The following is a 14,294-nucleotide window of genomic DNA, read 5'->3' as shown; positions in this document are numbered from 1 at the left end:
TATGATATTAATAAAAACACAGCTAAATTGCAGAGAAGCTCTCTGAATCTCTTATCTACACATTCCATAGTTCGGGTATGTATATAGTATGTATGTATAACACTGATATATTAAATATTATCTATACCACAAATATTTGGCATAAAGCTAATTGCCTGCTGCATATATGCATATGTATGTATGTATATGGATAAGTTGCGAGTCTAACAAAGTTTTAATATTATTTGCATAATACTTGATACACGTTGGTAAAATATAAAATGACGGCTATTTGCAATAACTAAACGCACAAGATGTGTTCGAGTGTTCGAGAGAGATATATATATTCGCTAGCATTGGATCGACTTACGGCTGCACTGCAGCAGTCCAATGTTTAAGTAACTTTCAATTATCCTTTGGTAGTACAATCGACCAGCCAAAAACGCGCCGATCAAAGCCGCACGAAAACAAATCACAATTCAGCAACGGCTCCTCCGCCCAAGCCACCGAGGACACCATGCGTCGATGTCCTTGGCGACTCGTGCGTGGCAGTCGTGCCACACGTTGACCATTTAAATCAAACAACCTAATCTGCCGATTATCATGCGGTATGGCTATGATGCCGCCACTAGACACGGCCAAGCGGTTGACAGAGGAATCAGTGCGTATGGTGGCCAGGGCAGAGCGCATATTGCGAAGTTCCCATACTTTAATGGTGCGATCATCCGAGCCAGAAACGACCTTATCATCGCGTGCAAAAACACTGGAAGTGACTGTTTCGGTGTGTCCCTGGAAGACGGATACAGCGGGTATTGGATCACGGAAGTCCCACAAACGGAAGGTAGTGTCACGGGAAGCGGTTACAACTAAGCGCTGTGTTGGATGTGCCGATACATGTGTGAGCTCATGGTCATGTCCAGTGAGTGGCTGCAGCGGCTGACCAGTCTCCACATCCCAAAGTATAGCAGTGCGATCCCAGCTGCCGGTGATAATTTGATCCATGCTTGACAGCCAATCGGCAGCAACTACCACTGACAGATGACCGCCTGGACCGGAGAACTCGCATATGGGTGTGCGCAAGGTGTCCACACGGTCACGATCCTCCAGCTGTTCATCGCTGTCATCAAGCTCCTCCTCCGACGAGTGCCCTTTCCTACGAAGGTTGTCTATTATAACCTACACCTCTCAGTTGTTTAATAATCACTTACTTGGACACCTCCCAGTTGACAGCTGCCTGCCATATGTGGGCAGTGCCATCCCCGCTGCCGGTGAGCACCAAATCCCGATGCTGATGAAACTTGAGTGAGTTCACAGAGCCAGCATGCCCTTGGTACTGCAGCAGACAACGCCCACTTTCAATGCTCCAAATGCATGCGGTATGATCTGCAGACGCTGTACCAATTATAGGCTGTCCTACCTTGGCGGCCACTTGCCAAATGCCATCCTTATGACCACCGAACTCTCGCACGACAGTGCTAACCACTGTCTGTGCTTTAAAACTGGAGACAATGCGGCTGGTCTGCGCTTTGATTTTGTTGCTAGCCTTCACTTTGCTGCCACCGGTGGCGCTGCTTAGCTTGGCCTTGAGGCTCTTGTGTGTGCTGGAGGCAGCTGCCAGCAAACTGGCGCCAATTTCATCTCCTTGCGGTGCTGACGGTGTCGCTGGTGTTGCTGCTAACGAAGCTCCACCGCTACTACCGGTGGCAGCGAGTGCGCCACTTACGCCACCAGCTGTTGAGCGTTGATCATATAACAACGAAGAGTCTCTGGTGCTTGAGGCCACATTATCAAGTTTATCTTGCACTGCAAACAAAGCAAACAATGACACTGTGATATTTCTTTATGTACACTATACTCACAATTGAGATTTTCTAAATAGAGCTGCTCAAATTCCTTCTCGATTTGGGCAAACAGTTGGTGTAGGCGGGAACGAAACGGCGCATCCTCGGGAATGATGGCTATATCCTCGGTGAGACTCGTTAGACGCGATTTGGTTGCACTTGTTGTAGATGCCTTCATTTCTGTACAGCTGTTCTTATAATTTTGAGCTCGCCTACTGATTTTTATAACATCCACAACCGTAAGTCCGGCAAACCAATACTTGGATAGTTTTAGATATTAGTTTGTGCAGTTTATTGATCCAAAATCATTATTTTCATTATTTGTTATGATTCGCGAATAGAGATAGATACAGATGCAATAATACAAGTATCTATCAGTTACAGTTACTATTGGGCAGCGCAGCAGCAGAGTAAGAGCAGCGCTGCAGCAGAACGAGATGCAACATGAGAAGAGTGCAGCAATACATTTAGAGCAAGAGATCCGAAGTTCGAGCTCGCACCAATTGTCAATTGTATGAGCCTGCATCGATAGCTATTTCGTTGGCGCGTAGTTTAAAATTGCAAGTATGGACAATTGTGTTTGTCTCGTGTACCCTACTGCACAAATATTACACTGTTCATTTTTTCTTTTTGCTAATTGTCATTAGTCTAAAATTCTAAATGTTTTATTCGCAACAAAGAATCTTCAAAATACACAATTGATTTTTTTTTTTTGGTTTGGATCACAGTCGCACACAGTCAAACCTAAAACGATTACACCAAACCAATCCAACATCAGAAACAAGAAACAAAACAATATCTAGTTGTCGGTAGCAAAGCCCACATGCTGCATGCGACGGATCTTCTTAAAGCTACTATTGGTGCCATGAACGTTTCCACTAGCCGAGAGACGCAGTATACGTTCTCTGTAAAGAGTGAAGATTAGTAAAAGAGTTTGTGATATTTATTGCAACTACGTACTCGGCGTGGCAGTCACCAGCATCCATGCGATAGCCCCGGATAGAAAGATTGGATGGAATGCTTTTGAGATTTTTCAAGCAATGCTTTGCGTTCTCTATGTCCTTCTCCAAGCGCATAACTGTAAAAATAAACACACTTGCGAGAGTGAACAGCATATTAAGGCGGCCAACGCACTCACCTTTCATCATCAGCTTCTCCTCGCTATCATCGCAGCACAGCGCACTCTTGCAAGTGCAGCATTGTTGGTCGCCACCAGAGGCTTTGGTGTTTGAATTGCAAGTGGGTTCCATAGCTAGGGCACGTGGGTTGCAAGCCATCATGTCCTTCATAATCATATTGAACAGGCAGCCGGGTAGAATGTTCTCAGCCGCAGCAAAAATACGCTTATGCATATACGCCAGATCCTTAAAGTCCAGAGTGTGTAGGCCATGATGATAGAGCTTATGGCAAATGGCATAGAAGCGACTCTTGGGAATGTTACACTTGCAAAAGCAGAACCCACACTCGTCTATGAACATATCGAGTATTTTGCGTAACTCTCTTTCCAAGCCAGCACCATCAATTTCGCCAGCCGCTAATGTTTTCACAGTATTTTTCACAAACGCGTCAAATTGACCCTCAGTAGGCTCATCAGCTGATTTGCCACCCTTTTTACCAGCCTGCTGTTGTTTTTTACGCGCAGCTGCGGCTGCCGCACCTCCTTTTCCACCAGCCTTTCCGCCGCCGTCGCCTTCACCACCTTTGCCATCTGCACCAGCACCTGATCCTCCCTTTTTAGTAAGAGGCTTACCGTCTGGCCCGAGAACAGGCTTACCGTCAGGGCCGATAACAATCTCGTCTTCTTCTTCTCCGGGTTTACTACCGGATTGGGTGCCGGGCTGTCCTGCTTTCTCTCCGGGTTTACTGCCAGGAGCAGCGCCGGGCTGTCCACCTTTCTCTCCGGGCTTGCTACCAGGAGAGCCGGGTTCTCCAGCTTTCTCGCCAGGTTTACTTCCAGGCTGTGTGCCAGGTTCTCCGGCCTTTTTAGTAAGAGGCTTACCGTCTGGTCCGAGAACGGGCTTCCCGTCTGGTCCGATTACAATCTCTTCTTCCCCAGGTCTACTACCAGGTACAGTGCCCGGCCCTCCAGGCTGACTACCAGGCCCTCCAGGCTGGCTACCGGGCCCTCCAGGCTGACTACCAGGCCCTCCAGGCTGGCTACCGGGCCCTCCAGGTTGGCTACCGGGTCCTCCAGGCTGGCTATCGGGCCCTCCAGGCTGGCTACCGGGCCCACCAGGCTGGCTACCGGGCTCTCCAGCTTTCTCTCCAGGTCTACTTCCAGGCTGTGTGCCAGGTTCTCCGGCCTTTCTAGTAAGAGGCTTACCGTCTGGTCCGAGAACGGGCTTCCCGTCTGGTCCGATTACAACCTCTTCTTCTTCTCCAGGTCTACTTCCAGGTACCGTGCCGGGTGCTCCTACTCCACCTGGACCACTGCCGGGCTCACCCGGTCTGCTACCAGGCTCGCCAGAAATTTGTTCGCCAGGTCTACTACCAGCTCCCGACTTGCCAGCTTCTTCAGCTCGCTTTCTCTCCTCCGCCTTTTTCTTTATCGCGTTTTCAATTGCATCAGGATCTCCTCCTAGATCTCTTAATGCGACTTTCAGCCCAGAGTTGATTTCCTCGCAAAGCTGTTTCTTTTCCGTGCAATCTTGTAGCTGCTTTTTCAAATCGTCCAACAGTTTTTGTAGCTCTCCATCTTTTAAGTCGCCCACACGGTCCTTTAATCTTTCGTTTTCCCTTGCCACATCACCGATATCATTTATTAGGCCAATGCTTTCACGCATGCCATCCTCCATATCCTTGGTGTCCTTATCAAGTTGGCGTACTTTCTCATCCAATTGATTCAGTCGCTTATTGTTCTCAATGGCAGCCTCGCACATGCATTCGTTTTCATCCATTAGCTCGCCCAGTTGAGCATCCTTCTGCTTTAGCATATCCGTCATGCGATCCATTTCGCACACGCAGTCATCAAGGGAATTGATATTGCGCCCACCAGGATACTTATCCTGGCTCATCTTCTTGAAGCATTCCGACTGTTTGCCCATTTCAGTCATAATATGCTCGAGCGTGCAACCCGTATAGAAGGCCAAATCATCGCCAATTTCGGGGCATGCCTGATTGCAATCAAAGCCAGGACACTCGCCACGCTGATTGCCATATTTCTGGTTGAGCTCGCAGATGACACTCTACATGGCAAATAAATAAAAATGTGTGCATTAGAGAGGAAAATCTTTAGCAAGTAGTTGTGGATTGAAGCTTGCTGAGCACTGAGGAAGACCGAAAAATTTAAACGCATGCCCCGCCAACAATCCAGTGACATACTCTCTAACGACTTTCCTCTCCGCTGCATTAGGTACTTTTGCTTTCAGTTTCTATTTTCTGTACTAATGATGCACTTTTAATTTTCTATTTTTGTTAATCCTTAAATTGACTACAAATTTGTCAAGCAGTCATTGTTGGAAAAGAAAGGTCGTTGGGTAGTTGAAAATAATCTGGGCGCATAGGCGGTATTTAGCATGTACAATTTCCATCTTCCTCAGGCTCACCGCAGCTTTCACTGCCGCTCTCTACGATTTCGTCTAAGTAACGATAACCAGACTTCTTAAAAGATTTGGTCTTATACTTTAGACAAAACATTTAAGTAAAAGAATAGAAGCATTTAAGTATAAGGCTAGAATTCAAGTAGATGCTTGTATGTCTTACCATGAGCTGTTGGTATTGACAATCGTATGCATTGAGAGCAATGTCACGCTTACGTAGTTCGTTACGCAATACATCAATTTCCAACTGCTGGCACTCGACGCGCTGCACCGCTGGCTGTAGGGTAACCACCTGATCCTTGAGCTCCTTGCAGCGACACTAAAGATTGACAATGTTAAATTATTAAATAACAATCATAATTCAAGTGCAACTCACCTTGAGTACTTGCTCATTGTATTTGGTCTGCTCTACTTCGTTCTCATAGTATTTTTGCATGTCTTGCATTTCGTTTTCCATATCGTTAATATAACGATTCTGTTCATTGAGATTCTGAGCCAAGTCGCCCGAGGTGTAATCGGCTTGATCCGCCTTCTGCTGCAGCTTGTTCACCTTGTCCTCCAGCGCGGCAAGTGACTTGAGTTTGCGACGCAGTGAATCTCGTTCAGCCAAAATTTTGGCTATGTTGTCCACATCAGAGTCACCCAATTGTTGACCCAGCTCTGCTCCTGCTGCTTGCGCTTGCCGCATGCACTCATCCTCAGCCTGACGCAAAAGCGCCAGCTCTTTGCCCAGATTATCTATTTTATTTTGCAAGTAATTTACATCATTGCTCTTCTCGGGATCTATTTTGATGCTTTCCATGGGCACGCGCTTCGATTGCTTCTCCACCAGGCGCTTAAGTTGACTATTTTCCGCTTCAAGTATATCATGTGCTTTATTCATATCATCAATGGATTGCTGCAATGCATTTAACTCTTGCGCATCACGCGGATCAATTTTTTTGGCATCTTCGAGCTCTTTGATTTTCTTTTTAAGCGCTTTGCTCTTTTCTGGATCATAGCGTTGATTCATAATGCGCTTGATTTCAGCATTCTCCTCCTTGGCAGTGACCAAACGATCTTTGGAATCGTCTAGCTGCTTTTGCAGCAAATTGTTCTTCACCATGAGTTCCTTAACGCGTCCCAGTGTTTCATCCGCTGCATGGATAAGACTGTCACCCATCATTAGATTGTCATCAGGTCCGCCCTGTCCCTTTCCTTTTCCCTGTCCTTGTCCTTGTCCCGGTCTCTTTCCCTTTGCACCCAATGTGCGCCCTTCAGGGCCCCGCCCACCACGACCACCTCTACCGGCGCCGGCGCCAGCACCATCACCTGGTCGTCCAGCGGTTAGCGGTGCATTGCAGCTCACTAAATCAGACACAAAACGTGACTTTTTCTCATCATCGGCTGCCCAGGCACGATCATCGAATGTGGAGGGATAGCTTTTGAGCTTAACGCACACTTCTTGGCACTCATATTCCACGGACTCGTTCATAAACGGTACATGGAAGAACTCCTTCTGTGTTGAGAATGCCATAGTGCACCCTCCAACTTTGTTCTTTCGCTTTCTATGTTCAGTGTCTTCAAAAGTAAATTATATTGGAACACAAATTTCAATTTTTTGTTTTGTTATGTTTATGGTTGGACAGTTTGAAAAAGAATATCGAAAATAGCTAGCGTACGACATTAATTGGATCACCAAATTTTCTATTTATACCACAAGCGACAATTTACACATTTGTTACTATACTGTGTGCTACGCCAGTTGTCATGTGGCACACAGACTGCTGCAAATAAATCAGCATGCTACGTTCTTAAATAACGTACAAGTTACCTATATTCTACTCTAATCCTTGAGCACGCCGCACGGCAATCAATTCATCTGAGGAGTTCATTTCTGCAAAGCCACAAGGCTGCATCGTCATATTGGCTGTGCCGGAGCTGATGGTGCGCAAGGCACTTGAGTATCCAGAGAGTTCGGCCAGCGGTGCATTAACGACAATTAGCTAAAAGTATTTACATTTTATAATAAATATAAATAAAATAAACTTCAGTTACCTTGTTTCTATCACCTTTGGGCATAACATCTTTGATGAGCGCACGTCTTCTGGATAAATCAGCCAAAATGCCTGAGGTATGCTCGTTGGGTGCTACAATTTCTAAAGCCATAATCGGTTCCAGCAGTCGTGTGCCCGTCATGCTTAGCAGCTGCAAGCAAAAGCGCATAATCTTTAATATAAACATGTTGCTTTTTATATAAGGAGTTTACCTTTTGCACACACTGTGCTGCTGTGGCCATAACAAAAGAGTCCGCCGTACCACGTGCTATAGTGGCATTGTGCAATAATATTTGCGTATCCACCACCTGTCCACCCACACGTGGACCGCGCTCCAATGCGCTCAATGCACCCTTACGCAACACTTGTATTAGTCGCGGACGCAGCGCATTTAAATGTTGCACATTTTCCGGCGTTTTGGCCAAGCTAAACAGCTCGCTCTGATCATTAACCAATTCCAAGGTAAGACTAGCATTTTGTTTGCTACCAGCGATTTCCTTTTCTACGCTTAATGTTGTTAACGCTGGCGCTTCAATGGTTTCCTTATAAGCTATTTGTAGCGGTCCCAGATCCACGTCAATTTTATATTCGCTTAACATGCGTGACTTGATAATGTCCATATGCAGCTCACCCATGCCACCAAGCACGGTTTGGCCTGTTACCGCATCGTAGCTAACACGCAAGCTGGGATCTTCACGTCGCAGCTGACTAAGCGCATGCTCCATAGCTGTTTGCGCCGATATGCTGGGTGGTTCAATTGAACAGAAGTAAACAGCATCAGGTATTTGTGGTTCAATTGTAAAAAGTTCATCATCCAAATCCTCATCCTCTGCCGTATTAGTGTTGCTATTGCGACTCTTTAGCAAACGCTTTTGTGCGTTCTTCAAAGACGCATGACTGCTGCTGAGCAAATCTCCAGTAACTGTCGTCTGAATTAGTTAAAATGAATTACAAATTCAATATACGTATGACCACAGACTTACCTTCAAGCCCGCGCAGATAGCTACGTCGCCTGTTTGCACAGCGCTCACTTCACGATATTCATCCGCCAGCGGCTCATAGATTTTTGTTACTGTTTCCGCCTGTCCACGTGAGCATATTAAACGCATGCCACGCTTCAGTTCACCACTTAAGAGACGCACCAGCGTTAAAGCTCCACGCTGCTTGTCATGCACAATCTTAAAAACCTTACCAGCAAACTCATTGCTGCAAATAAACATACTTAATAAACTTAAACATATCTTTAAAGCATTTACTTACCCAAAGCACTCATATATCTGATTCCGTTCCGCTGGTGCGGGTAGATACGAATTGACTGCATCCATTAAGCGTTGTATGCCTATATTTTTATATGCTGAGCCCAGCAGCACGGGCACTACTTTCTGCTGGCAGGTGGCACGGCGCAATGCCTGCATTATAAGCTCATTGCTAACCTTGTCAAAGCTTTCAGTGCTTATAACCACCTCAGCTAACTCATCATCGTGGCCAGACAGCTGATCAATGAGCTCATTGCGTTTCTCTTGCAACTCAACAGACAGTTCGGCAGTTTCTAGCTTTGACTGCTTGTAGCTACGCCCCAAATCACCTTGTTGCCAGCTCAAGTGTTCCAGGGTAATGACATCGTATATGCCTGCAAGGAATGGGACATTAATACAAACAAGCAATTATATTTTAATTATAAATGCGCACTTAGCTGCCCCTCAATGCTTTTGGTAGGATACTGCAAGCAAACAGGTGTCGTCTCTAGTTTATTTCTCAAATCCTGCACGCATCTATCAAAGTCGGCATCTGGACGATCCATTTTATTAACAAATACAAGTCGTGGCAGCTTATGCTTGTCAGCCTGCGTCCATACTGTTACAGTTTGCGCTTCTACGCCAGCTGTGCCATCCAGCACTACAATTACACCATCCACTGCATGTAGCGATTGCTCCACCTCCATCGTAAAGTCTATATGACCAGGTGTGTCCAATAGATTGATGCTAAATTTGACAATCAATGAATCCCAGCTCTAGTTAAGCACATAAATAATACGCACCGCTTACCATTCCAGCCAAATGTAACAGCGGAACTGCATATGGTAATACCACGCTCGCGTTCCTGTGTTAGGTAATCCGTTACCGTATTGCCGCGATGCACTTCACCCAGGGAGCGTGTCTTGCCCGCATAGTAAAGCATGCGTTCAGTTGTTGTGGTTTTGCCTATAGGAAGCATATATTAAAGCCGGCTTAATTATACTGTTTACATAAATATGTGAATACTAACCTGCATCAATGTGCGCCAGGATGCCAATGTTGCGTATGTCGCTGCTGTAGCTACGCCGAAGGATTTGTGCGCACAGCATAAGTCGGCAGTGCCTAAAAGGCACTCGATGTAATGCATTTTGCATAATTTTAATTAAAAACTAAGCTATTTACATAAAAGCTAAAGCGCGCAGTCAACAGCTGCTTTCGGTAAACAAGTAGTTTGCAATACCGATACCGATACTTATGTACCGATACTTATTCACAATAGCGCGCTCTGCTGTTACGTTTAAATAACAGATGTTAACTACTGAGCGCTGCTGTTACGTTTAAACAACAGCTGTTAACTACTGAGCGCTCCGCGTTTTGTTTAGTTTTAATTTTAAGTAAAAGAAATAATTAAAATGACTACACGTCCACGACGACAAGCAGCTAAGAAGGCTACAATAGTTGTGGAGATATCCGACTCGGAGGATAATGCTGCTGACAATGGGAATGAAGGCACGGAGAATGCGTGTCCCAATGTGGATGAGCCCATGCCTGTTGCATCAGAAACAGACGGTGCTGCGCAGAGCACACAGCCCGTGGCCAGCACTTCGACAAGCGGACGCAGCTCGTTCTGGGAACGTCGCAAGGTCTGGAAAATACCAGAGCTTCTAGCTGAGACTGAACGAATTGAACCCGCAGCTGCGCGCAACATTGTGCAATTGTTTGAAAATGAAAACACAATACCATTTATTTGCCGGTATTCCACAGCTCAATATACACACAAAGTTCACAATTAACAAGTTACATTTGCAGCTATCGACGCGATCTGGTGGATCACATAACTCCTGATCGCTTGCGTGAAATACGCAACACTTATGTGGATATTGTGGACCTGCGTAAGAAGCAGGAGCACATAGTCAATCAACTAGAGCGTGAAAAGCTGCTTAATACAGAAATACGTGAGGAGCTTATGTGCACAAAGACGGCAGAGGAGCTGGAGTTTCTATATGCACCTTATAAACCTGCAAGCAAAGGCACCTTGGCGCAGCGTGCCAAGGCGCTGGGTCTGGAGCAGTACGCTAATTGCTTGCTGTACGGTGAAGCGCCCAAAGTGGAGCTAGCCTCTGTTGTAGATACAAGCAAGGAAGACTTGGCTACAGAGAAGCAAGTGCTGGAGGGTATTTGTAATTTGATTATACATAATATAAGCAAAAATACAAATGTGCTGGAGGAGCTGCGCAGACTGTAGGTGTTGCAATTAAACTAATATATAGACTGATACTAAATTCTGTTCATTACAGTCAAAATGTGCAACGCATTACGCTTAAATGCAGCAAGACCAAGGCAGCAAAGACAAGCGCAGGCAGCAAATCCGCAGGTGGACACTCTGACAACAAAGTAGACAGCTCAAAGTTTGAAATCTACTTTAATTTTCAAGCGGATATTAAAAGCATAAAGCCACATCAAACGTTGGCCATTAATCGTGGTGAAAAGCACAAATTTCTAAGCGTCAAAGTGGAAACTACAGAATATATGCAAAAGGATTTGATGCGATTCATATACGCGCAGTATATGTCGCAAGGCATGCAATATCCATTGCGTAGTGAAGTATTCAAACGATCACTAGAGGAGTGCTATGCAAAGAAATGTGAGTAGCAGCAGTTTAAAGATATTGCTTACTTTTGTTATAATTTAATATTTTAGTGCAACCGCTGCTCTGTCGTCAAGTGCGCGCTGAACTGAAGGAGAAAGCTACACGTGCATCGATTGATGTATTTGCCAAGAATCTAAAGCAGCTGCTGCTCATGTCAACCCTTAAAGGCGAACGCATATTGGGCATTGATCCAGGCTTTACCAATGGCTGCAAGCTGGCGCTGATTTCGGAGACTGCAGATGTGCTAGAGACAGGCGTCATTTATCCAAATGGTCGTAATGCCAAACGCAAAGAGGCTGAAAGCAAATTGGTGCAGCTGCTAAGCAAACACAAGTGGGTGATATTATTTATCTTAATAATGAATGTATTAAACATTTACTTTACACATAGCTGCCGCATTATTGCTTTGGGCAATGGCACTGCATGTCGTGAAACTGAAATGTGGCTTACCTCACTTTTTCAAGCGGGCACTTTGGATAGTCGCAGCATACGTTATAGCATTGTTAATGAGAATGGCGCTTCTATATATTCCTGCAGTGATGTGGCTACCAAAGAATTTCCGCATATGGACAGAAACGAAATAAGCGCAGGTCTGAGCGCCAGCCTAACTAATTTACTTTATATACAGCTAATTAAATCTTTAAACAGTTTCCATTGCGCGTCGTCTAAACGATCCACTCAGCGAGTATGTAAAGATAGAGCCAAGACACTTGGGCGTTGGCATGTATCAGCACGATGTGAATGAAAAGACTTTAACAGAAACGCTGAACGATGTAGTGTCTGAATGTGTGAGCTATGTGGGTGTGGATCTAAACACAGCTAGTCTAAGCGTGCTCAAGTAAGTCTCTAACTAATAACAAATAATTTTATATTAAACTCCGCTTAGACACATTGCAGGCTTAAGCGAGAAGAAAGCTGAAAAGATTATTGAGCATCGCATACAAAAAGGCGCATTTCAAGCACGCAAGGATTTGCTGGCGGTCAAGAGCATAGGTGAAAAAACTTATGTACAATGCGCTGGCTTTGTGCGCATTGAGCCGCTCAGTTTGGGTGGCAAAGTAAAGAATCCACTCGACTGCACCTGGGTGCATCCAGAAAGCTATGAACTGGCGAAGGCGTAAGTAGCATGTGACACACAAAATATAATTTTATTTACTTTTAGTCGTAGTCGTCTTCTAGCAGCTTAGCTTGCTCCATTTCCTGCATTAGCAAGGAGGTATCACTTTGCTCCTCTATAAAGCCGCTATCGCTGGACTTCAACTTGGCATCAATTTTCTTATGGCATATGTAGTTATCCAATTGCAAACTAACTGTGGGCTTGCGTGGCGTGCACTCCGGACACCAGCAGGGCAAATGCGCATCAAACGGATTTTTATTAGAGCAACGCATGCAAGTGCAGTGCTCGGTGCCGGCATAAAGAAAACTCTCAAAGTCGCGCTCCTCACGCAGCAGCGCCAAGTAGTCATCCACGCTATGCTCTTGGGCAGCATCTAGCAGCTGCGCCCAGGTGACAAGCTTGCGCATAACCTCAAAGAAATAGTTGTACAAATCCTGTATGGTGCTGAGCACCTTGTCTAGGCTCAAAGCGAAAGGACTCTTGAGCGAACGGTCCAGTTTGTCCATGCGCGAACGCAGCTCCGGCATAGCATCGCGTATGGCCATAACAGCAGCAGTTAGCTTAGCGCTATATATACGTGTTACAAGTTTATTATTACCATTTTGTGTTAGCAAACTTACTTTGATTCATTAACAACATTATGCGCCTTTTGAAATTCACAAAGCGCACGTGTTTCTGCCATTTGACTTAAGTACTGCGGATAGATTTTAATGCCGCAGGACGAGCCAATTAGCAAGCGACGTCTTATAGCATGATAACGCATATGCTTGGCCTTTTCAATTTGCAGCTCCTTGGCCTGCGTCAATGTTTGCTCAGCTTTGCTGAAAAGCCTTTCCACGTGCAGAATCTGCTGATGCACACACTGCTCCAGCTGAAAGTCGTAGCGCGTGTAAAGCGTTTCGCAGTGCTCAAACTCCGGTCTAAGCAGATGTGCTGGTATAACTGAGCCACGACAGGGCGCAGGCAAGGGATAACGCTTGTAGCTTGCAGGCGCATAATCCCAACAGGGTCCAAACTGCGCTGCCTTAGTCATGCCCGCTGGCACTTTCCAGCAAGGCTGATACGACTGCTTCTCATCATCATAAAAAGGATGCTTGCCACAGGCTATGTATTTAGTCTTGGGTGCTGGTTGCTTTGGTGGATATGCATAGACGTCTTCATAGAGTTTTTTAAGCTGTTTAAGCTGCTTGCCGGGTGACATTTTGTTTGAGAATAAATTGAACTTGAAACAAATTGAATAACTTTTGTAAATTTCGTTGCAGCATTATACAACAATGTGACTTGAAGCTCTCGGATATTGGCAAGGCCAGCTTTATGCTGCGCATTAAGGAGCTAGCGCAGCAGCAGAGCACGCTGCAGCAGTTGGCAGCGGCACATAAGTTGCCCTTGGAGCGAGTAAGTAGCTATGCTAGCAATATGAAAGTTATACAGCTTGTCTTGCTTACAGGTGGAGTTTGTACTGGTTGCTCTACAACGCGAGCTGCTGCAGGATTATCGCGCCGATCTGGACAAGCGACCGCTATTCAAGCAAGGTCTAAGGCGCTTGGATGAGCTCAGCATAGGCGAAGTCGTTACTGGTGCTGTCACTAACGTTACGCACTTTGGCGCTTTTGTTGATGTAGGCGTCGAACGTGATGGACTCATACATCAAAGCCACATGAACAATTGTAAACTCAGCATTGGTGATCGCATTGTAGCCTCAGTTGTCAAGGTGGATAAAAAGCGTCATCAGCTGGGACTGCGTCTGGAGAATATGCTCGAGCAAACAGATACATCTTTCACTTTTAAAACTGAATAGCATTTGCTTATAATGATTACTGTGTGTTTCGTTTCGTATTCGATTTATTGCCGTTTCAATAGAACTGTTAAAATTAATTATAAACAATTGTTAAACAGT

At 45.4% G+C, this 14,294-nt stretch overlaps 5 protein-coding genes and 1 long non-coding RNA gene across 7 annotated transcripts; 2 read left to right on the top strand and 4 right to left on the bottom strand.

Moving 5' to 3' along the window:
• Positions 1 to 152: 152 nt before the first annotated feature.
• Positions 153 to 2,151, bottom strand: LOC108603556 (WD repeat-containing protein 37). The gene is made up of 3 exons (XM_017992476.2): positions 1,839 to 2,151; positions 1,188 to 1,782; positions 153 to 1,132 (listed from the first exon to the last, which is right to left on the bottom strand). Exons 1-3 carry the CDS (start codon positions 1,996 to 1,998, stop codon positions 385 to 387), a joined length of 1,503 nt encoding a protein of 500 aa, XP_017847965.1. The 5' UTR covers positions 1,999 to 2,151; the 3' UTR covers positions 153 to 384.
• Positions 1,975 to 2,636, top strand: LOC108603557. The gene is made up of 2 exons (XR_001915305.2): positions 1,975 to 2,059; positions 2,199 to 2,636. It is a non-coding gene; the product is annotated as an uncharacterized LOC108603557 (long non-coding RNA).
• Positions 2,601 to 7,082, bottom strand: LOC108603554 (keratin, type II cytoskeletal 5). 2 transcript variants are annotated; one of them, XM_017992473.2, is made up of 5 exons: positions 5,736 to 7,082; positions 5,523 to 5,678; positions 2,959 to 5,005; positions 2,781 to 2,898; positions 2,601 to 2,725 (listed from the first exon to the last, which is right to left on the bottom strand). In XM_017992473.2, exons 1-5 carry the CDS (start codon positions 6,873 to 6,875, stop codon positions 2,620 to 2,622), a joined length of 3,567 nt encoding a protein of 1,188 aa, XP_017847962.1. In that variant the 5' UTR covers positions 6,876 to 7,082; the 3' UTR covers positions 2,601 to 2,619. The 2 variants fall into 2 exon arrangements, with proteins under 2 accessions (XP_017847962.1, XP_017847963.1); XM_017992474.1 differs by lacking the exons at positions 2,601 to 2,725; positions 2,781 to 2,898; positions 2,959 to 5,005 and adding an exon at positions 5,177 to 5,441 and having other exon boundaries at positions 5,736 to 7,079.
• A 76-nt stretch (positions 7,083 to 7,158) lies between these two features.
• LOC108603555 (ribosome-releasing factor 2, mitochondrial) lies at positions 7,159 to 9,813 on the bottom strand. The gene is made up of 8 exons (XM_017992475.1): positions 9,661 to 9,813; positions 9,434 to 9,596; positions 9,085 to 9,377; positions 8,656 to 9,025; positions 8,379 to 8,601; positions 7,608 to 8,324; positions 7,397 to 7,546; positions 7,159 to 7,344 (listed from the first exon to the last, which is right to left on the bottom strand). Exons 1-8 carry the CDS (start codon positions 9,782 to 9,784, stop codon positions 7,180 to 7,182), a joined length of 2,205 nt encoding a protein of 734 aa, XP_017847964.1. The 5' UTR covers positions 9,785 to 9,813; the 3' UTR covers positions 7,159 to 7,179.
• Positions 9,814 to 10,042: 229 nt separating this feature from the next.
• On the top strand, positions 10,043 to 14,256 carry LOC108601358 (S1 RNA-binding domain-containing protein 1). Its single transcript, XM_017989257.1, has 9 exons — positions 10,043 to 10,383; positions 10,440 to 10,871; positions 10,928 to 11,274; positions 11,331 to 11,613; positions 11,671 to 11,870; positions 11,929 to 12,118; positions 12,167 to 12,397; positions 13,660 to 13,792; positions 13,845 to 14,256. The coding sequence occupies exons 1-9, from the start codon at positions 10,043 to 10,045 to the stop codon at positions 14,193 to 14,195; spliced, it is 2,508 nt and encodes an 835-aa protein (XP_017844746.1). The 3' UTR covers positions 14,196 to 14,256.
• LOC108603135 lies at positions 12,403 to 13,697 on the bottom strand. Its single transcript, XM_017991656.1, has 2 exons — positions 13,018 to 13,697; positions 12,403 to 12,964 (listed from the first exon to the last, which is right to left on the bottom strand). Exons 1-2 carry the CDS (start codon positions 13,596 to 13,598, stop codon positions 12,439 to 12,441), a joined length of 1,107 nt encoding a protein of 368 aa, XP_017847145.1. The 5' UTR covers positions 13,599 to 13,697; the 3' UTR covers positions 12,403 to 12,438.
• Positions 14,257 to 14,294: the final 38 nt, after the last annotated feature.

This window comes from Drosophila busckii, chromosome 3R (genome assembly GCF_011750605.1).
Source record: "Drosophila busckii strain San Diego stock center, stock number 13000-0081.31 chromosome 3R, ASM1175060v1, whole genome shotgun sequence".
NCBI classification, from domain to species: Eukaryota; Metazoa; Arthropoda; class Insecta; order Diptera; family Drosophilidae; genus Drosophila; species Drosophila busckii.
The sequence above is the reverse complement of the archived record's forward strand: the minus strand, read 5'-3'. Positions and strand labels throughout refer to the sequence as shown.

What these genes read in the sequence shown, in the direction of transcription:
- LOC108603556 (XM_017992476.2), bottom strand. Translation starts at nt 1,998, where the DNA reads ATGAAGGCATCTACAACAAGTGCAACCAAATCGCGTCTAACGAGTCTC. An exon ending in CTATTTAGAAAATCTCAATT is followed by an intron (nt 1,783 to 1,838) that starts GTGAGTATAGTG and finishes CTTTGTTTGCAG; the next exon opens with TGCAAGATAAACTTGATAAT. An exon ending in GTCAACTGGGAGGTGTCCAA is followed by an intron (nt 1,133 to 1,187) that starts GTAAGTGATTAT and finishes CAACCTTCGTAG; the next exon opens with GAAAGGGCACTCGTCGGAGG.
- LOC108603554 (XM_017992473.2), bottom strand. Translation starts at nt 6,875, where the DNA reads ATGGCATTCTCAACACAGAAGGAGTTCTTCCATGTACCGTTTATGAAC. An exon ending in ACAATGAGCAAGTACTCAAG is followed by an intron (nt 5,679 to 5,735) that starts GTGAGTTGCACT and finishes GTCAATCTTTAG; the next exon opens with TGTCGCTGCAAGGAGCTCAA. An exon ending in GCTGGTGACTGCCACGCCGA is followed by an intron (nt 2,726 to 2,780) that starts GTACGTAGTTGC and finishes CACTCTTTACAG; the next exon opens with AGAACGTATACTGCGTCTCT.
- LOC108603555 (XM_017992475.1), bottom strand. Translation starts at nt 9,784, where the DNA reads ATGCAAAATGCATTACATCGAGTGCCTTTTAGGCACTGCCGACTTATG. An exon ending in CCTGGCGCACATTGATGCAG is followed by an intron (nt 9,597 to 9,660) that starts GTTAGTATTCAC and finishes TGCTTCCTATAG; the next exon opens with GCAAAACCACAACAACTGAA. An exon ending in TTTGGCTGGAATGGTAAGCG is followed by an intron (nt 9,378 to 9,433) that starts GTGCGTATTATT and finishes TGTCAAATTTAG; the next exon opens with CATCAATCTATTGGACACAC.
- LOC108601358 (XM_017989257.1), top strand. Translation starts at nt 10,043, where the DNA reads ATGACTACACGTCCACGACGACAAGCAGCTAAGAAGGCTACAATAGTT. An exon ending in CTGGAGGAGCTGCGCAGACT is followed by an intron (nt 10,872 to 10,927) that starts GTAGGTGTTGCA and finishes TGTTCATTACAG; the next exon opens with TCAAAATGTGCAACGCATTA. An exon ending in CAGCTGCTAAGCAAACACAA is followed by an intron (nt 11,614 to 11,670) that starts GTGGGTGATATT and finishes CTTTACACATAG; the next exon opens with CTGCCGCATTATTGCTTTGG.
- LOC108603135 (XM_017991656.1), bottom strand. Translation starts at nt 13,598, where the DNA reads ATGTCACCCGGCAAGCAGCTTAAACAGCTTAAAAAACTCTATGAAGAC. An exon ending in AATGTTGTTAATGAATCAAA is followed by an intron (nt 12,965 to 13,017) that starts GTAAGTTTGCTA and finishes ACGTATATATAG; the next exon opens with CGCTAAGCTAACTGCTGCTG.